Here is a 25158-nt window from a genome sequence, read left to right on the forward strand (position 1 = left end):
GAGGCAACGGACTGCTGTTTGTGTCGAGAAGCGTAACGTGAACATTAGTTGTGAACTGCTTCTTGTTGAAGATCCTAAATGGTCATTTTCCAGCTGCATGAATGTACCAACAGAAGCAGAGATTGGAAAAGCTTCATTTCTTTTGTGTCCATGTTGCATTTACTTGTTTGACGTTTAAAAAAAAAAAAGAAAAATCTGAATTTTCCAAAGTGTAACTTTATTAAAAACAAAGGATCCAGTGTCATAAGTGAAGTGTTTTAACTTTGAAGTTCCTGCATCGTGTTTATTTGGATTTGATGTACCCAACCTGCATCTTTTCATTTCAGAAATCAAAAGTTATTTTTCATTTCTTTTCCCTGCAGATCAGACTTCTTCGTCATTGTGGTCTTCAAGATCCGGCATGTCTTCGAATCCCTCCTGCCCCTCCTGCCTCCTCTGCTTCTCCAGTTTCTTCTTCTCCTCCTCGGCCCTCCTCCTTTCCTCCATCGCCCGCTTCATCTCCTCCTCCACCTCCTTCCTCTTCTGCTGCACCTCCTCCTCCCTCTTCTTGTTCTTCTCCTGCTTCAGCTTCTCCTTCAACTTCCTGTTCTCCGGCGTGTCGTAGGCCCACTCCTCGTCCGAGTCACTGATGTCGTCGTCTTCGATGTCCCAGCTCGGCGGCGGCGCCTCGTTGTTCTCGGTGAACTCGTCATCCGCCGGCTCTGGCTCGGGTTTGTAGTTGGGATCCTCCAGTTTGCCCCAGGAGACCTGGTCGGCCTTACGCAGCATGACTTCCACTTTGGACAGGACCATGTTGACCGAGCTTTGTTTGGTGTTGACCACCTGGAGACGGGAGGAGTCCAAGACCCAAATGAAAACAAGTACAAGTACTTTTCCAAAAATCATGTTGTTTGTTGGAGCCTTCATATATCAAAATATAATGGTAGATGCCATCTGGGACCACTACATTTTGTTTTGTTTTCTACAATCCTGCTACAGTACCAACAACAAAACCTCCATTATTCCTATATTTGACTGACAGAGCAGAATTCAAAACTAAAAATACCTTGAAAATCAGCCTTAAAAACTTTGGGAATGTTGAGAAATTGAAAAGTACATTTTTACAGTGTTCAATCAAACATCTAAGGGTCATCAATCAACCTCAATGTTTCCGGACTGTGGAGACAGGGAGAACATTCAAACCACAGAACGAGGCAGGCAGAATGAAACTCTGATCCAATTTTGTGTAAAATATGAAGAATCAGACTCAAGATTATAGTGTAACTTTATAGTGTTACTTTCAAAAAAGTAACACTCAAAACGATCTTAAAAGTGAGTGATTATTATTAATTATATCCAGCAACTGTCCAGAGCGGTTGCGCAGTGGTTAGCACTCTCACCTCGACAGTGAGACGGTCCAGGTTCAAATGCTGAAAATCACACACATACTCACCCCCCAGAGGTGGAAGTCCCTCTTAAAGAGTTTATTGTTTTCAAAGTGGATTTGACAGGAGAGCTGGAGAGAAGAAACACAAAATTCAAAGATCAGGATTCAATTGATTATAGCTTATTAAACAAAAGTGACCAATATTTCATCTAGTTTGAACTTTGACCGTTATTGTAGCTGGAATTACAGTCTTTTTATTAGAATGTTTGCTCTTCACCTGGTTTCATTCTAATTAAACTTTTTCTTCTTTTCTCCTTTTTATTTTTCTGTATAATTTCTTTCTTTACTTCTAATTCATCTGGTAATTTCATTTACTTCTTTGGACTCAAACGATCTGTCCTGCTGGTTATCACCCCTTGAACATGATTTTTTTTACTGAATAATGAAGTTGTTGGGCTGAAAATTCCATTGAACTCTTCCAGAAGTTCTCCCCCAGATGAGAAACACCAGGGACAATGAACAGGCCATAAAACAGCAGGGGAGCAAGCCAAAGACCAGAGGAAGTTTTCCAACCCCCCAGGTTGGCAACCAATGAAGATGGTTGAACCCGACTCGAACACCACAGGGGTCCAAAATTCAAGCTTGGTGAAGCTTTTCCTACCAACTCTCTCTGCTTCTCAACCTGATCACCGAGAGGAACACACGTCTCTGCTTAGCTCGGCACGATAAAGAGAGCACCAAGTAAGTCTAAAAAAAACACCAACGCCAGCCCGCTGGACGAGCAGGACCCAGTTTGGACTACTTCTTCTGTTTCCTCTATTTTTTCTTTTTTGGGGGGATTCTGGAGACCTGAGACAGCGTCTCCGCTCCTCCTTCAACTGCCTCGCTGTCCATTCCTGCAGCTGAAGTCAGGCCTCTGAATTCAGGAGGCTGAATTCAGACCCAGTAACAACCAGTTACCACAGCCTCAGAGAACCAACAGCACCACGGACGGTGCTGTCCAGCCACGGACGGTGCTGTCCAGCCACGGACGGTGAGAGCTTTCGTCTTGGCAGAATAGGTAGAATGATGTTCTGTTGAGATTGCTGTGTGTTATATTTTGTGCCGCTGAGAAGGCCGTAGCATCTCATATGTTTGTGTACGAGCGTTCATGCGCACCAACCAAGTACGGGAATCGGGTTTTCCACCTCAGAACCAGAGGTCCAAGTGAGCTCCAGGCCCACTGGAAGTTCTGTGTGGAGGAACCAGGGTTCAGAACCAAGCGTCGCCAGAATTCTCTGTCTTTCTCTCTCATTCCCCCCCTTCTACTAACCTGGATCTGCCCGCAGCCATGCCCTCCTGTTAGCTGATCAGATAAGGTCACAGACATACACATGTACTACATGTAGCAACCAACTGTTTTCTGGTGCAAGACCACATCTGCCTCGATCACAAGAGTTCTAACTGCATGTCCCGACATCCACTTAGAACTCCGGCGCTCAGAACCAGGCCAACGGAACCGCCCGTTCGTTACGCCCTCGGTAGACTGCCTCGCTCCGAGACCGCCCTCGCACATGCGTGCTCGACGGACGTCTTGTTTATCTGGTCGCTAAGCAACCGCCGCGTCCCCAGAAAGAGCGAGTCAAACGCCTCTAGTGGTTGCGTGGGTCATCGCCATCCCTCTTGACATCCGCCTGGTGGACGCATCAAGTCATTGCGCTCTCCCTCGGCGCGCCGCCGCACGCCCCTAGTGGTCGTCACGGTCACCACACTGACCCGCCAACGTTTGCCTCCACCTGGTGGACGTTCGAGGTCATCACACCCACTCACATTGACCCGCCAACGTCTACCTCTACCTGGTGGACGTTCGAGGTCATTACACTCCAGACCACACACACACACACACACACACACACACACACACACACACTTTGTACATAGTGTTTGCTGTTTAATAGATTAGATCTCCGTGTTAGATGTCATTTGCTATTTGAATGTGTTGATTTATGAGATGATTTCAGAATTATTAATGAATTAATACATTTTTATTAATAAACGCCTGTTGGCTGAATTGAACGCTTCTCTGTGATTATTGTGTATTTATTGTTGACAAATTCACTGGTTTGTAACAGTCTGTGCTCGGATCTCACACCTCCCCTTTCATTTAAGATTGTTATATTTTATGCAGAAATATTAACTAACTTAAATAAATCTTTTACAAACGAGACTGATATTTTGGTATTAGCTATTTCCAGTTTATCTGGTGGTGCCCCAATTTATTATTAATACATAAATAACACATTTATGCAAATTAATACTTTTTCATTAATAAATTATTTTTGATAATTTATTCTTTTTTTTTAAAAGTAATTACTCAATTACTTTAGGAGTTGTTAATGAGTAAATGACCGTTTACTTCCATTAATAATTTCAATTTTTCATAAAGTACTTCCAGTGATTTATTACTTTCAGTAATCTATTACTTACAGTAATTTAATGCTAATAACAATGTAATAATAATGCTAATAAATCCCAACAAAGTGGAAATATGCTTTTCTTTATTATTATAGTGGGGCAGATAGCTGAAACAATCTTTCACTTGGTGATGCAAGCACCAAATTTGGCACAAATGTTGTTCAAGACCTACTCTTTCCAAAAAGTACGCTATCCAGGTTGAAAAACAATATGGCTGCTATTTTCCAAGATGGCCACCACAACAATCATGAAATAACCGTTTCGGTCATAGAATGCCAAAAGACTTGGTGGTAGAAGCACCAAATTAGGTAAAAATATGCATCAAAAACCTACTCTTACAGAAAAGTTTGCTTTCCAGGTAAAACAACAAAATGGTAGTCATTTTCCAAGATGGCCGCCACATAAGCCATCAATAAGCGTTTACGCCATAGAATGCCAATAAAGATTGCCATCAAACCCAAACTTGTGGTCAACCATGTGTCTGCGCAATATCTTTGCAGCTTTTGCAAGAACAAGTGCATCAGACAAACTTGAGGCTTCTGACAGTACAGGACCAACATCCTTTTTAAAAGCCAAAAGAACATCTCTGCCTTTCTTGTAGGCCTCTAGCCCAGGAATCTCTGCCAAAAGTTTTTCTTTTAGTCTGGTTGAGTTCACATCCGGTGCATCTGTGACAAATTGCTGTAGTCTCTTGGTAAAAAGACTAACCAATTCTGCAAGCCGGAACACAACTGGCTCACTGCTGCTATTGCTTTTCTCAATGATATAAGATAGCAACTCAGAGAACACTAAAGGAAAGGCATCCTTTTCTTGAGATGACTGTTTTTCTTTGTTCTCAGCTGCAATATGTGCCCTCTCTCTGTTGTATAGAGCTGTTAAGCAGAAGCGGTGATATCTTAGTTCCAATGCAACAACATCTCCACCACTTAGTAGAGCCAGAAGTTTGCCATCACTGAGATTATGAGCACATTCATTGAGCCTCTCATTAAGTTGCATAGTCAGGTTCCAGTTTTTCACATAAGAAACATTTTTGCACTTCAATGCTAGTCCTACGAATCTTTGAATGTCCTTCACAAGGGTCATCCTGAATTCCAGCTTCTCTTTTTCTAGCACGCTCTAGTTTGCGATTGCTGAACATTTGGCGACAGTTTTGATGATATTTGGCATTGTTTTGCCTCAGTGTTTCCTTGATACCGTCTCCTTCATCCAATCTGGAAATGTCTAACTTGATAGGCAGCAGGTTGATTTCTTGAAAGAGTGATATATTTGTGGCTATCATGGAATAGCCATCAGAACTGCACATATAACGGGTTGGGGGAGACTTTAACTCCTCTTTTGTAGTTGTCTGACATAGGCAGCACTTTGTCCAGTCAGTCTTGACATCACAAGTCAATGGATTATTTTTAGACATGTTGTGTAATATGGTTAAAGGTCGAGGGGCTATCCTTTTACCACCTAACCATACTAAATATCAAAAGCACATTGAAATATGGGATACAACAAGGTTCAGGCATGTAGAGCCCTACACCTTGCCCGATCGTTCATCCAGTGCCATTCAAGTCCCGTGCGATCTGTACACCATCTGGGTAACTGAAGCCCCGTTACCCTTGGCTCGGCTTTCCCGCGCTGGCACATCCTGTCAATTCAGGTGCGGCTATCTAACTAAATCTACAACTAACTAAATACTTAGTTCACCTATATACAGGGCTTATTAGATAGCATTTGGGACACTTAAGTACTAAAAACCACAGTGAGTATACCACCACCACAGTTAGTAAACTACAACTACAGCTAATACACTATTAGCCGACACTGAACCCCATGCTGAGTCTCACAGCAGTGATGCCACCAGTGTGCCCTGGTTGTGCTTTGACACCACTCTCTAATGCAGAATATTATAAGCCATATTGAAGATCTGGGGATCTGGGCCCAGTATTAAAAAATTTGGCACTGTTGATTGACATTACCAAGCAACTTCACACTATATGCAATTAGACAGTCGTAGAAATTGACAAAACAACACACATTTTTAGTAACTCAATAGCCACTATCTTGAAAAAAGCAGACTATTGGTTTTTTATATTGATACTCTAATGTTACTTTAGACAGAAGACATCCTTTTAAACATTCACACCATCCAAATATTCGTAATGTTATGCTGAAACTGATTTTTAAAGATTTTAGATGGCGGCCATCTTAAAAAATGGTCACCATTTTGTTTTTCAACCTGGAAAGTGTACATTTCTGAAAAAGCAGGTTCTGAAGCACATTTGTGCCAGATTTGGTGCTTGTATCACCAATTCTCTTGGCATGCTATGGCAAAAACAGTTTTTTCATGGTTGATGTGGCGGCCATCTTGAAAAATGGCCGCCATATTGTTTTTCAGCCTGGATAACGTACATTTTGGAAAGAGTAGGTTCTGAAGCACACTTGTGCCAAATTTGGTGCTTGCATCACCAAGTGAAAGATTCTTATGGTATATTGACTTAATATGCCCCACTACTAGTGGAATCTAATAAAGGAATTCATGGGTCAAAATTTACTTACTTAATCCTTTTACTAAATAATTTTTGTGTGTTCATCGTATTACAAAATTAATAAGTGAAAACCTTGAATTCATGTTTAAGGACAATTTACAAAGATACTTTTAAAAAGTAGAGGACAATAGCTGCTGTCTAGATAGTTCACCAAAACAAATTTTAGAATACCGTACTTTTAAAAATATGAATTACTTTTTATTTGCTCTTGTTTGTGATTGATCAATGTGTCTCTTTAAAAAACTATATTCTAGTTTATTTCTTCCCTGCACGGAGGCTTTCATAAAGCTATAATTGTTTTTCAATAAAAACTGAAAATTAATAAATAATAAATTAAGTTATTTATTGTCACAGTATATTGTAACATATATGATATTTTATTGTTATTTAATTGTTGATTGGTAGTAAAATACCTGTGCAGTGACATTAAAATGTGTTTTAATTTAGCATTATTCTATCAAAACGACACTTTATATTATAGTGTCAGAAGCTTCTGATCAAGAAAACCTTAATAATTAATTGTATGTTTTTGTTTTTGTTGTTGTTTTATTTAAAATCCTGTATCCTCACTGTATTTTATTTGTTTTCTACATTTGCATCTTTACCACAGTCCTGTTGGCCTCCACACTGGAAAGCTCTGGGATTGCGTTCTTGGCGTAAATAGTCACAACAATGTTGTTTGCAGTCTGATGCCAGTCGTGTCGACACGCCACCTTCTTCTTGTCCTGGAAACACAAACACAAACCTGTCATCTGAAAACACACTGTGTCACACTATCACGGGAATAAATGGTGGTAAAACAACAGGAAAAACTTTACTGAAAATTATCTTTGTTTAGGATAGTTTTCATCACTTTTTACATGTTATATGTTTTTAATAAACTTGAGTTATCACACAGAATTCTGTTTTACTATAAACAATAATTAATTATCCTTCCTGTTTTTATTATTTTGAAAGGGTGTCTTACCGAGAACACACAAGTTATTTATTATTTAGAATATCCATCCATCCATTTTCTCCCACTTATCCGTTTCCGGGTCGTGGGGGTGGCAGTCTGAGCACTGTCACCCAGATCACATTGCACCAATTAAGAACCTTTCCTGCAGGTGGTGAGCCCACGGGAATAGAATATTCATTTTAATTTTAAAAGATATTTTCTCAGCCGTGCACAGTGAACCAGTTCTGCACTGTCCAGGATTTAAATTGATCTAGAACCAAAGTTTGTTTATCTATCTATCTATCTATCTATCTATCTATCTATCTATCTATCTATCTATCTATTTATTTGGATGTTTATTTGGTTGTTTGTTTCAACATTTTACGTTTCCATTTTTTTCCTTTATCATTCATGTTATTTTCATAATGTTTTTTTTTTTTATGTTATTTCTTTCTTTCATTTGATGTCATTTCCTTTTTGTTTCTATCTGTGTTTTGTTGTCCAGACTGGAATTAATAAGGAAATAATTAACAATTTTGTGTTTTACCTTACCTTGTGCTTTCTATTTACTGTATCTTTCTTACTATTAATAATACTTTATTATCTGTATGATCTTTTTTATTTACAGCAGTTTAAATTTGTGTTTTGTCATTGTAGACCAAGGATGAATTTTATTACGGAAAAAAAGTTTATTTGTGCATGTATTTATTTAATCACTTACAAAAACAAAAAACATTGTGATCTATTTTGTACTTTAGATATTATGTACTATTTTTTTTATCCTTTTTTTTTTTTTTTACAACCTTTATTTTGGTATCCCTAACCTTTTTTCTAGTGATTACACACAATTCTAATTATTAAAATGAGTCAAGTTTTTAGTGGTGTGTTGTTACCTGCTTGGGGATCCAGCAGTGGTTTCCAGAGCTGCAGCCTTTCTGATCCAGGAAAGCGTTGAAGTCTGTCGTCTTTATGCAGCAGCAGCTCCAGTACTTATAGCTGAACAGACACAATAGAAACTTGATTTGTTAAACCAGTTTGGTAAATACAGATCAACCAGTAACAAAGTGCAAAGTAATGACTCTTCTCACCCCTCGTGGAAGACTGGCGCTCCAGGGTGGTGGCTGCAGACCTCGCTGTCCATCTCGGGGCCTTCATACACCTCAACACACAAACACAACGTTAACTTCCAATCCACAATGTCTACAACGTCACGATGTCATAAGGTCTTAAGGACACAAGGTCATGAGGTAACAAGATCACAAGGTCACAAGGTCAGCAGTCCATAGCGGCTTCAGCCCTCATCAGTTCTTTCATATTTAATTTATTTATTTATTTTTATTACATTGACAAGACGATTACAGGAAATGATGTAAAATGTCAGATAATATTATTTCATTATTTTGCAGGAAACATGTTGTGTGTTAATGTGTTTTATGAAAAAGGATAGTAGTTATACTATTACTGCCAGTCAGCAGGATGACAATTGATTTTCATCTCTTTGGTAGTTTATTTCATTCACTTAGTTTTTCTTTAAGAACTTCCTCACCTTGTAATATATAGTATGTATGATATTTTTCATTTATGTATAAAAGCCCTGCTAACAGTAGCAACAACAACAAGTAAAAGGTCAACAAAATCTTTGATTATTGGGGAAAAAAGTAAAGAGTAGGATTACATTCATTCATTCATTTTCTTCCACTTATCTGTTTCCAGATCACATTGCACCATCTAAGAGCCTTCCTGCAGGTGGTGAGCACCCGGCGTGGGACATGAACCCACTACCTTGAGATTGTGAGTCTCATGCTCTACCAACTGAGCTAGCTGGGGGGACCCAGTAGGATTACAATGTAAAAAAAATTTAATTAAATAAGAAATCCTACCAATAAGTATTAATTAAAACTATTAGTGATATATCTGTATATGTAGTTGAATTACACTTTTGATATTGTCAAAGCTGCAAGAAAATCACATTTAGATAATATTTTATAAAGAAATATAGTGCAGACTGTAGAGAAAAGTAATAGTTAAGTCTAAATTCTATCAAATATTAGTCATTTGAGACGATTTGTTAAAATAGGTTGATTTGAAGGAAGGACTCAGGTTAACACGTGTGACTGCCTTTGTTCTCCAATAGATGGCGCGCTTGATACACTTTTAAACACACGCACACGCACACGCACACGCACACGCACACGCACGCACACACACTCACTGTTTTGCAGCCTGGGTTCTTGCAGCGGGTTCCCTGTGCAACTGTCTGACTGTCTGCAGGAAAAGTATTGCATGAAATTGTAAAATCATTGCACATTTTATTGTGAAAGTATGACAAAACAGTCTATTATTAGAAGGTAACATGAACCCATCATGAGATAATGCAAAAATATGATATGATAATGACATTTAATAGGGATTATTTTAACCTACAAACACAAGCTCATCTCTAATCTCTTGGCTTCCACTGTTAAACTCAGAGTAGAAAGCTAAAAAGAAAATTGAAGCAAATTGTTTTTTAAAGGTAATGCAAAGTAAACTATTAAACTATTAAGGACATTGACAAACATTTGAAAATAAATTAAAAAAAAACAACTGTTGTTTTATCAACCAAACAAAAGCCTGTCTGGTTGTCCTGCAGTGTTCCAACAATATTTTTAGGAGATGTAATAACATTTGCATAATTACCAAATATTGTGCAAAGTTTTTGTATGGTAACGCCTGTAAATAAATGCCTGAAGATAATGCAGACATTTTGTGCAGCTCTACAAAGTTAGTTATATGTTATTTAATAGAAATCACATGAAGAAACAGTAGAGCCAGAAATGTTCATTCAGTTTAAACTGCTGCTTTTTGCAGCACATTTTTCCAAAACCAACATAATTTAGTTTATTTTCTCTTCTTGTAGAAGCAGAAACTCCATAAAAACTCACAAATATTGATTTTTTTTTCCCCCATAGACTTATCAAGTGTCGGCTCCTGCACATTGTAGTGAATGTTTCCAGCTCAGTTTAGTCAGCGTGTGTTTAGAAACGTGTGCCTGGAGGCCATTTCCACTTCCACATCCACCTCCTTTTCCTGTTCTGACCTTTCTGCTCCTTCTCGCCCTTCCTACTGATGTCCAACTTCTCCAACGCTTGAGCCAGCGACGCCGACACCTTGTGGGGCAACTTGGTCATCGGCTCGTCACCCCTGCACACACACACACACACACACACACACACACACACACACACACACACGCACACGCACACGCACACACACACACACACACACACACACACGCGCACACGCACACGCACACACACACACACACACAGATAAAGTGCAGTGAAATGAGCGTGCAGACTGATACAAGGTGTGATCTGCTGCATTATTTATTCTCAGGATGATCGCACACACACACACACACACACACACACACACACACACACACACACACACACACACACACACACACACACACACACACACACACACGCACACACACACACACACACGCACACACACACACACACACACACCTCGGTCTCTCCTTCTGCAGCGTCTCTGCAGACTTGGGCCCCTGGTAGATGACCTCCTGCTCACTGGAGGTTTTCATCTCCACTTTATTGGAGGTGACCTCTGGCCTCAGAGGCTCCTGAGGCTTCTCATTGGTGTGGCGTCCACGAGTGCAGCCCTGTGTTGGTGGCAAACAGTTTGAACTGCTTTCTCCTCACCGCACATTAACTCCATTACGTTTCATATCAGCACTGCAAAACTCCTCAGAATATTTTTTGGGCTGAACAAGAAGTCTCCGTAATAAATGAGTCTAAGGAAGAGTTTCAGTACAAAATGAACTTTCCTCTGCATGGAAACACATGCAGAGTATAAAAGAAGCTGCAGGGTCTGTAGAGCTGATGCAGAGTTGATCTAATCCTCACATTGACATGAGGTGCACGTACTCTACCAACACTCAATAACATGGTTTGTATGTTTGAAAAGCAGTGGATTGAAGGCTCTGGACTAACACTGCTCCTTCTACACCATCAACACTCACGCATCCTATTAATTATGTCCTGAAAGCATGAATCAGGATCAGCTGCCTGCATGATGGGGTAGCTCTCACAGATTGTTATTAATATTCACCATTAATTACAATACTATAATACAATACAATAAGTATTGGCGTTGGCTGACTGGAGCTGCAAGAATGTTTCACATGAAAGAGCTTCCAACCACAAAGTTTCATTCATTCATTTTCTTCCGCTTATCTGTTTCCGGGTCGCGGGGGTGACAGTCTGAGCACTGTCACCCAGATCACACAATGCACCGATTAAGAACCTTCCTGCAGGTGGTGAGCCCACGGGAAGGTGACGCCCGGCGTGGGACACGAACCCACTACCCCTGAGATTGTGAGTCTCATGCTCTACCAACTGAGCTAGCCGGGGGCCACAAAGTTTCACTTCCTCCTAATTAAAGTTTCATCACAGCAGCTGAATAGTTTTACAGCTCATTTACACTCTTAGAGGCCCGTGTCCTTCATCATCATCATCATCATCATCATCATCATCATCATCACCACCCTCAGTGATACCTGAATGGAGAGAAACTCTGAGAAGTCTGTGGTTCTTTTCTTACAGCAGGACCAGCCCTGAAACACAAACATTTATATTCTTAAACCACAAACACATTCATAACCACATTAATGCCTTTATTTACATTTACAGTAAAGAGAAAGAAGCTTGGGTTCACCTTCAGTGCATCGTGAAAGATCGGGATGCCCGGGTGAAAGAGACACGAGTCTGAGAGAGAAGAGAGGGACAGTCAGGAGTGTCTCATACACTGGGGATGTGAACCTTCCTACACTTGGACACGAAGCTTCGGCCTGGGACAGAGGTCATCAGGTGGACCCCGACCTTCACTGGGTGTTTGGACACTTGACCACAAGGCCATCCAGTTGGCGGGTCAGCAGCGACTGTCCAGGTCACTGTCCCTGTCCCCCAGGCTACCAGCTTGTGTCTGAGCCAACAGGAAGCTCTATCTGATGCTTCTACCACCTACCAATGACTGCTTTCCTCAAGTCGCCTCTCAGTCCAACCTTTGTCATTAGATTCCACACAGATTGAGATCCTTGACATCCATCTTCCACCGTCATCAGCCATATTGTCCATCCGTTATCCCAGCAGTCTTGGACAACAGTGAACAACAGACTCTGTCCCTCTTTCAGAAGACGATGGCGAAGGGAGAGGTTCAACATGCGCAGTGAGTAATTCGAGTGTGACGTCATCGAGTGCAATCCAACATGGGGGCACCCTGCTTGTAGTACAAACTTTTCCGTCAGACGGAAAGAAAAACAAAACAAAACAAAAAAACAAAAGGGAAATTAAGATCACCCACAACACTGGAAGAAGAAACCATCGAAGATCTTCAAGCTTACTTGGACGAGTGCTACGACCGTCTCGTCATGCCGAAGACGCCACAAGCTGCTTCTTCTAAAAGGAGCCGTCCTGAAACTTCCCCACCCATGAGTTCCTCGCCGTCCAAACAGTTCCAAGACATCCTGGACAGCATCAACACCAAGCTGTCCAGCTTCGATGCCCGGCTCGCTCTGGTCGAGGTGCTCCACCGCGAGTTTCAGGCTCTCCGGGACTCGCTGGAGTTCAGCCAGCAGAAAGTGGTGGAATTGACCACTGAGAACCAGGGACTTCGGGACAAGGTGAAGTCACTCAATAAAGGACTGACTGGGCTGACGCAGGACAACAAGAAGATGAAGGAGTCCATCCTCGATCTCCAGAGTCGGAGCATGCAGGACAACCTCGTCTTCGCGGGACTGCCTGAGCGGGCGGAAGAGGACGCCGAGACGTCGCTGCGGGACTTCATGCAGGTGAGCCTGAAGCTGCCAGCCGACACCGTGAGTAAGATCACCTTCGCCCGCGTCCACCGCCTGGGAGCAAGACGACAGGACAACCAGCGCAAGTTTGACCATTTCAAACAGAAAGAGCTGGTGAAGAGTCGCGGCAGGGATCTACGAGGTACGGACTTCAGCGTCAACGACCAGTTCCCGAAGGAGATCCTGGACCGCCGCCGCCTGCTTTTTCCGGTAAGAAGGAAGTTAATCGCTGAGGGATCCCGAGCCGTCATCACCGTGGACAGGCTCTATGTCAACGGCCAGCTGTTCCGAGACCCCGCCGTCACTCCCTGGCTCTACTGATGGTCCTCACAAGCTGAGTATGACCACTCTAACACACACACATCACAGGTTTACTCAGGTCTAGGTAAGTATTTAACAGTAACATCAGTGAACATCATGAACAACGTATATTAAAGCGAAGCTAATTAATATTACATCATTAATGTACACGACGTTTGCTATATTGCTGTAGTAATAATTATTATGGACTTGCACTGTCAGCACTGGGATGTAAAAAAAAAACAAAAAAACAAACAAACAAACACTGGGATATTATAAAAAAAAAAAAAAGCACTGGGATATTATAAAGAAAAAAGAAAAAAGCATTCGTTACATCACTGCTAAATGTCACCTATGGGTTTGAGTTGGTTCTTTTTCTGTTTTTGGTTTCTCACTTTTCTTTTCTATTTCCACACCCCCTCCCTTGTTTTGATAACAATACATTTCCACTGTTTTCACCACATTAAAACCTCCACATCACAATCCAACTGTCACGATATCACACACTCATATATTAGCAGACACACACTCCTATGTTTGAATAGCCAGTCAGACTTAGGGATCCTAAGTACACACGCACAGATATATGCATCCACACACAGTCACACACGCACACACACATGCGGACAGACACATACAAAGATGCACGCATGCACATAGTTGCGCACACATTTGCGGACACACATACACGCACACACTCACGCATGCACACACACACACATGCGGACACACACATACAAACACACTCGTACACGCACACATGCACGCGGACACACACACACACACACACACACACACACACACACACACACACACACACACACACACACATACAGCATTAGAGAACCCACCTAGAAGATGATTGTAGCTAGGAACACGCTCAGGTTTGTCACCTGGAATGTGCGGGGAATGGGCAGGCAAATAAAAAGACAAAAACTTTTCGAACACTTAAACAAACTACAGGCAGACATTGTCTTGTTACAAGAGACACACACACCTACAACAGAACATCACAAATTGATATCACCACAATTCCCTCACACATACTCAGCTTGTTATAACTCCAAGCAGAGAGGCGTAGCTATATTAATCAACAATAAAATACAATTCTCTTGTAAAGACACAATCACAGATCCAGAGGGAAGATTTATAATTATTCACATCTCTCTTCAGAACATAGAGATGTGTATCGCAAACATCTATGGCCCAAATGTTGATGACCCCTCCTTCTATCATAATTTCTTCACCACCCTCTCAACACACTCTGACAAAACACTGATAGTGGGAGGAGACCTCAACATAGCCCTCAATCCACAAGTAGACAGAGTTAGTAAAGCAGCAAACACCCGACACTGGGAATCTACAGACATAGTCCAGCACTACATGAGTGACTATGGTCTTTGCGACGCCTGGCGCACCTCTCATCCCACTCTTAAAGAGTACACCTTCTACTCAGCAGTGCACCAATCCTATTCACGGTTAGATTACTTTCTGGTGAGTAAATCAGTGATTAAAGACATCTTGGACACACAGATTCACCCCATTACTATCAGTGACCATGCACCTGTCACTATGACAGTTACTAATAGAACAATCACCCCTCCTATCAGACAATGGAGACTTAACACATCACTGCTTAAGGATCCAGACTTCCGCACATTCTTTAAAAAACAATGGTCAATCTTTTTAGAAACAAATGACCTGCCTGGTATCTCTCCCTGTGTCCTCTGGGAGATGGCTAAAGTTGTCCTGAGAGGTAAAATCATTTCTTACTCCTCATACAAGACCAAAAGGGAAAAAATAAAGGAGAAAGAACTGGAAGATAAAATCAAAACCATGGAGACAGCTCATGCTGCCTGCAAAGACGACAGCCTATTAATTGGAACTAAGAAAATTTAAAATAGAGTTGAACAAAATAATTGAACATAAAACACAATTTCAACTGCAGAGACTACGCTGGGAGAACTTTGAACAAGGTAATAAATCCAGTAAACTTTTAGCCAATCAGTTAAAACGAAATAAGGAAAAATGTACAATCCCCTCAGTCCAAACTCAAAATGGTAAAATCACTTTTAACCCACAAGAAATAAACAATACCTTTAGAGAATTTTACAAAAAACTTTACTCTTCACAAATTGACCCTTCAGAATCTGAAATAGAGAGCTTTCTGAGCACAGTTGACCTGCCAAAATTAAAAGAAGAACAGATCCAAGGTCTAGAAGCTCCCATCTCAGTTGAAGAACTGCAGGAAGCTCTCCAGCACATGCCTGATGGTAAAGCTCCAGGACCTGATGGATACCCCACTGAATTTTATAAAGAATTATGGTCTTTACTCTCACCTATTTTTTTCAGAATCATTGAGGAAATTAAAGAATCTTCAACTCTCCCCCAACATATGAACTTTGCAAATATCAGTCTTCTTCTAAAACCGGATAAAGATCCCACACTACCATCTAGCTATCGGCCGATATCACTAATCAATGTAGATCTTAAAATAATTAGTAAAACATTAGCAAGCAGACTGGAAAAAACCACACCCCACATCATACACCCAGATCAAACTGGGTTTATTAAACTCCACTAACAATACACATAGATTAATTAATCTTATAGACCACTGCCACCACAATAAACAAAAGGCCATTATCACCTCCTTAGATGCAGAAAAAGCCTTTGATAGGGTAAATTGGAAATTTCTACTTGCTACAATACGGGAATTTGGATTTAGAGAAAATGACCTCTCCTGGATAAAAATACTGTATACCTCACCCAGTGCCTGTGTTAAAACCAATGACCAAATGTCCTCAAGGTTCAATCTTGAGAGAGGCACCAGACAGGGGTGTCCACTCTCACATCTCTCTTTGCAATTTTTATCGAACTACAAGCAGCAGCCATCAGACAGAACAATAACATAAAAGGAATACGAACAGCAAATGTAACACATAAAATATGTCTCTATGCAGATGATGTGCTAATTTTCCTGCAAAACGCACAGACCTCTCTTCCAGAAACAATAGGGTTAATAGACAGATTCTGCTCAATCTCAGAATATTCTATAAATTGGAACAAATCAGTCGTCTTGCCTATCAACTCTACATTTCAGCACACACCTAACACCCCACTAAAACCAGGGAACATCAAATACCTCAGCATTAACGTCTCAGCCAAACTTTCAGACTTGGTACACTTAAACTACACCCCCCTTATTAAAACAATAGAGGACCTCACTAGATGGAGGACACTCCCAATTTCACTTATGGGGAGAGTAGCAACAATCAAAATGATGGTCCTGCCTAGAATTAACTACGGTACATCTTCTCAATGATCCCAACAAAACCAACAAAAACCTGGTTTAACACTCTTGATTCTCATGTCTCAAAATTCTTATGGAAAAACAAACCATCACGTATAAGTTTAAAAACACTCCAGAACACCAAGGACCAAGTTGGCTTAGAACTCCCAAATTTTTATAATTATTATCTGGCCAATAAACTACTTTATGTTGTAAAATGGATTAATCAGAAACCCTTAGATGAAGGCTGGCTAGATGTTGAAAAAACATTCTGTGAAGATCTCCAAGTCAGAGATCTTCCCTTCTTCAGTCCTGTCATCAAAAAGCACAGCTGCTTCAAAAGCATCAATATAAACATGTCGCTGACAGCTTGGTGGGAATTTCTTAAAATGAATGGATCTTCACTCATTCCCTGCAAACTCACACCCATCTGGAATAATCCCGACATCCTGCAACGAAAGAAACCAATAAACTTCCCAAGAAGGCAAAATAAAGGAATAAGACACTTAGAACAACTTATCTCCAATAACTCTTTTAGTCCATTTAATGAGCTAACAGAAACATATGGTATCAGTCAAAACAACTATCTGGAGTATCTTCAGCTTAAGTCAATAATACAAACTAAGTTCAAACTAGAACAGATTAACTTGAACTTACCTCAGACAGTGACAAATCTTCTGAAGATCTCAGCACGTAAACCTCTTTCTAAAATTATCTCAATCCTGTCAGGTTCAAATATCTCAATATCCCTTCCCACGTTCAAATGGGAAGAAGATCTCAACATCAACATAGACCCAACGTTTTGGTCAGAACTCTGTACAAATACATTAAAAATGAGCAAAAACCCCAATATACAGCTCATACAATACAAGGTCCTTCACAGAGTTCATTACACAGGACAAAGGATGTTCAAGATGGGGCTCACTCCCACTAACATATGTTCAAACTGCACAGGTGATCTCCCCGATACCTATTTACACGCACTTTGGCTTTGTACGCCAGTCCAAACGTTCTGGCAAAAGATTTGTGAAGATTTATCGTTATGCCTGGGCCACCCTATTCCAGTCTCACCTTCACTTTGCTTGTTACGAGATCTCACAGAAATTAAAAGAGAAAAAAATGAGTCCTGCATGCTCCTGGTTTCCCTAAGCGTCGCAAAAAAGGCGATCCTCATGAACTGGAAATCCAAAAGTAATCTGAATATAAAGTTATTTAAAAACTTACTTCTAGACCACATCACATTGGAGAGAATGTCTGCTTGTAGGAAAAATCATTTGACACAATTGAGTCCACATGGTCCCCAATAATTAAATACACCATGTAGCTCTGTGGGGGGGGGGGGGGGGGCGGTGGCTCTGCCCCGGGGCTCTGGGGACAGTCAGTGGTTGGGGCATCGTGGCTTTGGTGGTTGGCGGCTCTGCAGGCTCGGGGGGGTCCTAGCGTCTATGCTGGGGGACTGCGGCCTGGCCTGGGGAGTCTGTGTCGGTGTCGGTGTCTGTGGGGGGGGGGGGGGGGGGTGTGGGTTTATCAATCAAGATCGGGGGGAGAATCATGGGGCGGGTGGGATATGAGGCTCCTGGGGGTGTGGAGTTGACTGTCCTCCGACCTTTCCTGGGTCTGCCTTGCCGGGTTGGGGGGGGGGGGGGGCGGGGGGGGGGGGCTGCCGTCTGCTGGGGTGGCGGTGTCCGGGCCCAATGGCCTCGGACCCCGGGGTGTCGCTACGGGTCCCCCCACAACAGTTCCGGTCACACCCAGTGGACAAACCACACACACACACACACACACACACACACACACACACACACACACACACACACACACACACACTTCCACTCCTCACGAAAGGTGCTTCTGAAGTTGCTTGTTCTCTGTCATCATTTGCTCAAACTTTAAAAATCACGTTCCTCTTTTGTTGTTGCCTCTTTGTTAATTCATGTTCCTGCTTCACGTTACTGTCTAGATAGAGCTGCTCAGGCTGGTTAATCTAAGAAATCATCTTACTGTCTAGATAGGGCTGCTCAGGCTGGTTAATCTAAGAAATCATTTTACTGTCTAGATAGGGCTGGTTTAATCCAAAAACAGTTGTAAAGTATTTGGATCAGTGTGATAACTGCAAATAATATATGTAGCACAACAAGGATATTGTATGTCAGGGCTATTCAATTAATTTGGAATCGGGGTGAGTTCATGAAACTGATGAAAAGTAAGGGGCCGGACAAAATGAGTAATTACAGTAACAAATAAAGAAAAAATTACAACATATTGAAGAAATCAATGTATTGTATTTTGCAAGTATTTAACAATGTACTTTGTGCTACACTGACACATACTGCCATTGTGACACTTAAATTGCTTGTTTAAATATTAAAAAATCTGACCAGGCGAGCAATATCCAGGCCATATTAACAGGCAATTAGAGAAAAACAATTAACCAACAGTAAACATCACTTTATTGAACATAACTGTACCAACACAACTTTACAGGTCGCTATCCTCAATATTTATGATTCCAGTCATTTGATTAACAGGCAACATCAAATGTATCTCCACCAAAAATAACAACAAAAGTAACAAAGTGCAAAATAAAGAGAACTGCAGCAACACAGCAGTGCATGGTATTTCAAACTGAAGCACCAAATCAGTCATTTAGAATTTAATTAATCAAACAGGCAAACAACCTCCTAGTGCACCAACAAATCCAAAACAAAAGTGCATAGTATGCCTCCAAATATAATTATAACAAAATAAAAGTGCAAGATACTTTATCAAGACAAAATTATTCAAATAACATATAACCATCATCTATTTGAAGACAGAATAATCACTGTGACCGTCCCTCAGTTGGCCTCTCTACAATGCCAGTGTTCAGCAGTTCCTCTGCTGAGGGCTTTTCACTACATTTTCTTTGATGGAATTGCATCAGACACCCCAAATTTCAGTCCAGCTGAGCCAAACAGTAAACATAAAACAATACTCATTGCTTGCTTGACTGATCACTTACATACAACACGAAAAGATTTGCCATCTAATGGGAAAAATGGCATTTTTTTGACCTCGCAAGACCAGTGAAGTCAGGTGTATAGGTTGTCAAGGCAATGCGCAGGCAGTTTTGCAGATGCTGGTCAGTAAGGGACATGCGGTCATGAGTTTTAATTGCATTCATATGTGAGAATGACGACTCACAAGTGTATGTTGAACCAAACATTGTCCAAAGAAAAAGTGCAAGATCCCTTGAGTGTGGAAATTTCTCTTGGCTGACTTCACAGGTCCAGAATTTTTCAAAACCTGCCTTCTGAAATGACTGTTGCAAGTCATCTGATGACTGAATGTCAATGAGTTCCAGTTGTAAAGACGCCTCATCCAATGATGATACCAGCTCCTTTCCTCTCAATGCAAAGTCTGACTCCACATTCACACAGAAAGGGTCGTTCACAAATGTCATAACTTCAGTGGCGATGTTGAAGTCATCAAACCTACTGGCAAAGTTGCTTTTCAGTGACTCTATAAATCCTGACATCACCTTGGTAATTTTCAGACCAGATTTCCTCAATGTGGGGAAGTGAAGCATCCTCCCAGGACAAAGATCAGCAGAGAAGAGGGAGAGCTTTCTTTGGAATGCATGAAGTTTCTTAACAAGCTCTGCTACTGTCTTCTCTCTGCCCTGCAGCTCCATGTTTAGTTGGTTCAAATGATGGAAAATGTCGCTCAGAAAGCAAACAGCCGCATTAAACTCCTCATTTTCCATCAGAGACAGAAACTTGCCAGCTTTTTGTAATGTTGAAGTTCGCAGAAACATCAGAATATCCTCCCTTAGTTCACAGAAACGTTTCAATGCATTACCTTTGCTCAGCCATCTAATGTCATTGTGAACAAGCAAATATTTATATTCAGCAGACGTGTCCGTCAACAGTTTGCGGAAAAGGCGGTGTTGTAAGCTGGATGTACAACGGATAAAGTTGATGATTGCCATGACAGAATCCATGGTCTCTTTTAACTCACCACTGAGTTTAGCGCACAGGACGCTTTGGTGGATGAGCCAATGTGTAGCGCTCTGATCTGCGGAGCCGCAGCAGCCATTCTGGCGGCCAGCCCGCGGTGCCTGCCGGCCATGGAGGGCGCACCATCCGTCACCAACAGGTTGATCCGCGACAAATCCAAGTTGTTCTCCTCAAAGAACGAGACAATTTTGGAGAAAAGAATGTCACCGGTAGTGTGTCCTTCCATGGGGATTAGTCCAAGCAGATCCTCGTGAAAACGTTCCCCATCAAAAAATCGCACGTAGAGGCACAAGTGCGCAACATCGCTGTTATCCGCCGACTCGTCCGCGGCCAGAGACATCACCTTGGCCTTCCTCAGCTTGTCCAAAAGCGTCTCGAAAACGTCAGATGCCAGGGACTCCACTCTCCTCATATTTGACGTGTCAGATATTGGAATTTGCTTGACGGAATCAATGATGGTTTTTCGGGATTTCTCATCGGTTACCACCTCCTCAATGGATGCAAGCAGACACTCCTTCACTGTCTCCGAGTCAGTAAATGGCTTTTTCTTTTTAGCTAAGATCCATGCGATTCGTAAGGATGCCGCAGTTGCTCTCTCTTGATCCGAACAGGCACGAAACAAAATGCGACGTCTTTGCTCATAACAAGATGTAAGACTTGATAACTTTTCCCTCCGAGCAGCAGAGCCCCGCGGGAAAGTGGCGTCAAAGTTCGCATGCGTTGTCGTGAAATGCCTTTTCAAGTTGTATTCCTTACAAACAGCGACACACTCATTGCAGATTAAACACACCAGATTCTTTTCCAGCGCAATAAAGGCATATTTTTCAGTCCATTCGCTGTTGAACTGCCTATTTTCTGAGTCGACTTTTCTTTTTTTTAAAGTAGAGAGGGACATTTTGGCTGGTTACCGGCGCAGCTTCATAGAAATGAGTCGGAAGATCAGAGCGCAGCACGTTGGCACCGATCCAAAAAGCTGATTGGTCAAGTGTTGTCCCTCAAAATATACGTCCGGCTAAAACAAGTCCTAATTTGACCTGTTTTGCAGTTTGATTAAAAGACACAAAAGCTATCGCCAGTCTGGCTCTTGCGAGCACACGCCACAATCTACGCTACATTCCGGGGCCGGTAGAAATTGTCTCGGGGGCCGGATATGGCCCGCGGGCCGCAAATTGAAGAGGCCTGTTGTATGTTATCCCCTTCACCCCTCCCCCCTCAACTTCTCTTCTCTCTCTTTTCTTCTCTCTCTCTTTGTGTTTTTCCCCCCCTGGTCGTGTATGGCAGCCATGCCAACTTCTGATGGAGAAGGCAACAGGAGGAGACTCAGGGTCTCTACCTGTTGCAGGACCAAAAACTATTCTGACTCTCAAGGCTCTCAATCACATCATATTGTTGGCCCAAGCTGAGGACCAGGACAAAGGGGGGAAAAAAAGAAGACGATGGCGTCCAGCAGTGGTGTTGCTTTGACTGGTTGCTTCCTCCTCCTGCTACAGGATGTCTGCCAGCAACTTCGCGGCGCCACCTGGACCTCCCCTGAGTCAAAGCAGTATTGCAGGCGGACAGAATTGTTCCTTTTCTACTGCACAACCTGTACAGCGGGTCCTTCCTCATCCCCCACAAGTGGTCCTTCTGCTTGGAGGAGAAAGAATTTCCTGAAAGGCTCCATGTGATGCATCTCATCAGGAGGTTCCACCTGGAGCTGTGAGCTCCATGGATTTCACTCTTCTTCTTCATCAAGGTTTGGGGCGGCTGATAGAGCGGCCGTCTCCCAATCAGAAGGTTGCAGGTTTGATTCCCATCTCCCCCTGTCCACATGTTGAAGTGTCCTTGATACAAAACCTCAACCTATCAGCAGTGTGTACCATCAGTATTTAGTGTGTATCAGCAGTGTGTACCATCAGTATTTAGTGTGTAGCAGCAGTGTGTACCATCAGTGTTTGGTGTGTACCAGGAGTGTTTGGCATGTATAAAGTGTGTATCAGCAGTGTGTACCATCAGTATTTAGTGTGTATCAGCAGTGTGTAGCAGCAGTGTGTACCATCAGTATTTAGTGTGTAGCAGCAGTGTGTAGCAGCAGTGCGTACCATCAGTGTTTGGTGTGTACCAGGAGTGTTTGGTGTGTATCAGGAGTGTGTATCAGCAGTGTGTACCATCAGTGTTTTGTGTGTATCAGAAGAGTGTCTACCATCAGTGTTTGGTGTGTAGCATGAGTGTGTATCAGTAGTGTGTAGTGTGTATCAGCAGTGTGTATTAGGAGTGTGTAGCAGCTGTTCACAGTGTCGCTGCAGTGTGGACACACTGATGGTCCCATATAAGGAAGCCAGTCAGGGGAACGTGGCTGCACCCACGCACGCACGCACGCACGCACGCACGCATTTAATAAAAAAAACAAGTTATTCAATCAGGTAACACTTCAATGATGGTTTGTTCCTCTTAGTTGACTGTAGAAAGACCACAGTTGGCTGTTTTTGTACAGTTCTGACATGAACTAGTTCTTTATGGTTTCCACATGGAGCTCTAAAGACATCAGGAATCTGGTCACAAAACCAGCAAATCTTCTAATCAAATCAAATAAAAACAAATACATAAAAGTTGGAAAAACAAGTTATTTGAGTTTTAGGCCACAAACACTGAAAACCAACCAGATCTGAGCATCATGAGATGATGAGACCAATAAAAAACTAACCATCTGTGTTCTTGTCGGCGTCAAACTTGTGTCCGCAGCCTTTGTTGTAGCACAGCAGAGCCATGTTGTCCTCTGGGTTCAATGGGAGTTCCTCTTCCTCTCTGGGCCGGCAGGTTCTGCTGTTCTGGAGTTTTACTCAATGAAGTAAGTCCAGAAGTTTCTCCAGGCAGCAGAAAGAAGAGAGAAGGAGTGATCGACTTCGCATAGAAAGTGGAGATCTCTCTCTCTCTCTCTCTCTCTCTCTCTCTCTATGGCTGAATGAAAGATAAAAATAGCCCCCCCACCCCCTCCCCACCCACAGCTGTCAGGGCTTATCTGGAGGTGAGGGCTTCACATTCCTCTTGCGTCACACACTGAGGCGCTGGATGCTGTTTGGTTTGGACCAATCACAAGTTTCCACCTGCTGAAGCTGCTGACGGTTCGATTCCTGCCTCGATCCATGAGCAAAAGTTTTCATCTGAACTCTTTCTCACCTGATGTTACAGAGAGATTTAACCTGATTTAAACTCGATGAGTTTGGAGCGTCAGGGAGAGATTTGAAGTCGCAGGATGTTCATCTGGAGTAAAAATGAAGTTGCAAAGACTTCCTGCGGGGGGGGGGGGTCGTAAAAAATGGGCGGGGCCAACCAGCAGTACAAAACATGAATCAATTTTACAAAGCAGCAGACACATTTACATTCTGGGAAACATTTTTACATAACACAAAGCAACTCCACATTACCATTTACAAGTCCCAAAACAAATATAAAATGCTGAACTCAAATAACAAGAAGCAAAACATTTAAAAGTGGCGATACAAATAGCGGTCGATTCCAGTTGTTGATGTCAATGGATGGAGATGTACAGCGACAGAGTCGTGTTGAAAAACACTGCTTTTATAATAATAAATATACAGCTTACGGTATACAACAATAATAACATCCAGCACCCCTGAAAACAAAGTCCATGAAACGCTTTGAAAAGAAACCCCAGCAACAGAAAGCAGCACAACAATCTTTTTTTCAAGCCATTTACTTCAATCATGTAGAAAAAACAGCACATCAGGAAAATATATAGTGTTTGCATGTCACACAGCCTCGTTTGCTTATTATAAACATCACAGCTGATTATCAGATCTTTTGAGCCACATGGCAGCGATATGTAGAAGTGTCAGAACCGCTTCGGTTTGCATGTAGTTATCAAGTCAGTAGTGAAAAGAATCTACATTGAATGTATTTTTGTTCTGTTGTTTCATGGTAAAAATGTAGATTTTGACTTGAATAGTATAAGCAGAGTAACCTAAATGATGAATAGTGTGTATTGACCATAGTTTAACCATCGCTATATCACATTGATGCAAGTTTGTAAAAGAGCTTGAGAGAAGTTACTGAACATCACACTGGAGCTTCCTAGGTTTTCTAAAAGCAGAATGGAGGCAGAGCTTTCAGCTCTCAGGCTCCTCTCACGTGGAACCAGCTCGTAGTTTCAGTTCAGGAGGCTGACACAGTCTCTAGTTTTAAGGTTAGACTTAAGACTTTTCTATTTAATAAAGCTCACAGTTAGAACTGGTTCAGGACCATTTTCTGGTTAAGCTGCTGTAGGTTTAGACTGACCTTCTTTCCTTTCTCACTCTACATTTATAAGGCTTGGGTGATTGGGTAGGATTTTGTGCCTGCTGTTGTGTGAAAGCTATAATATACTACACTAAAATTAGACAGTAAAAGAATGAATATTTCTTGTTTTATTTCA

The 25158-nt window shown here is 41.9% G+C and overlaps 1 protein-coding gene across 1 annotated transcript; it reads right to left on the reverse strand.

Annotated features, from left to right (window-relative positions):
- Positions 1 to 197: 197 nt before the first annotated feature.
- Positions 198 to 23717, reverse strand: LOC308123395 (cysteine and histidine-rich domain-containing protein 1). Its single transcript, XM_080485875.1, has 11 exons — positions 23431 to 23717; positions 12020 to 12069; positions 11862 to 11918; positions 10810 to 10964; positions 10374 to 10477; positions 9507 to 9559; positions 8383 to 8453; positions 8188 to 8290; positions 6963 to 7082; positions 1433 to 1495; positions 198 to 822 (listed from the first exon to the last, which is right to left on the reverse strand). Exons 1-11 carry the CDS (start codon positions 23492 to 23494, stop codon positions 364 to 366), a joined length of 1299 nt encoding a protein of 432 aa, XP_080342001.1. The 5' UTR covers positions 23495 to 23717; the 3' UTR covers positions 198 to 363.
- Positions 23718 to 25158: the final 1441 nt, after the last annotated feature.

The sequence above is a fragment of the Lipophrys pholis genome (assembly GCF_963383615.2).
Source record: "Lipophrys pholis genome assembly, chromosome: 18".
Classification (NCBI taxonomy): domain Eukaryota; kingdom Metazoa; phylum Chordata; class Actinopteri; order Blenniiformes; family Blenniidae; genus Lipophrys; species Lipophrys pholis.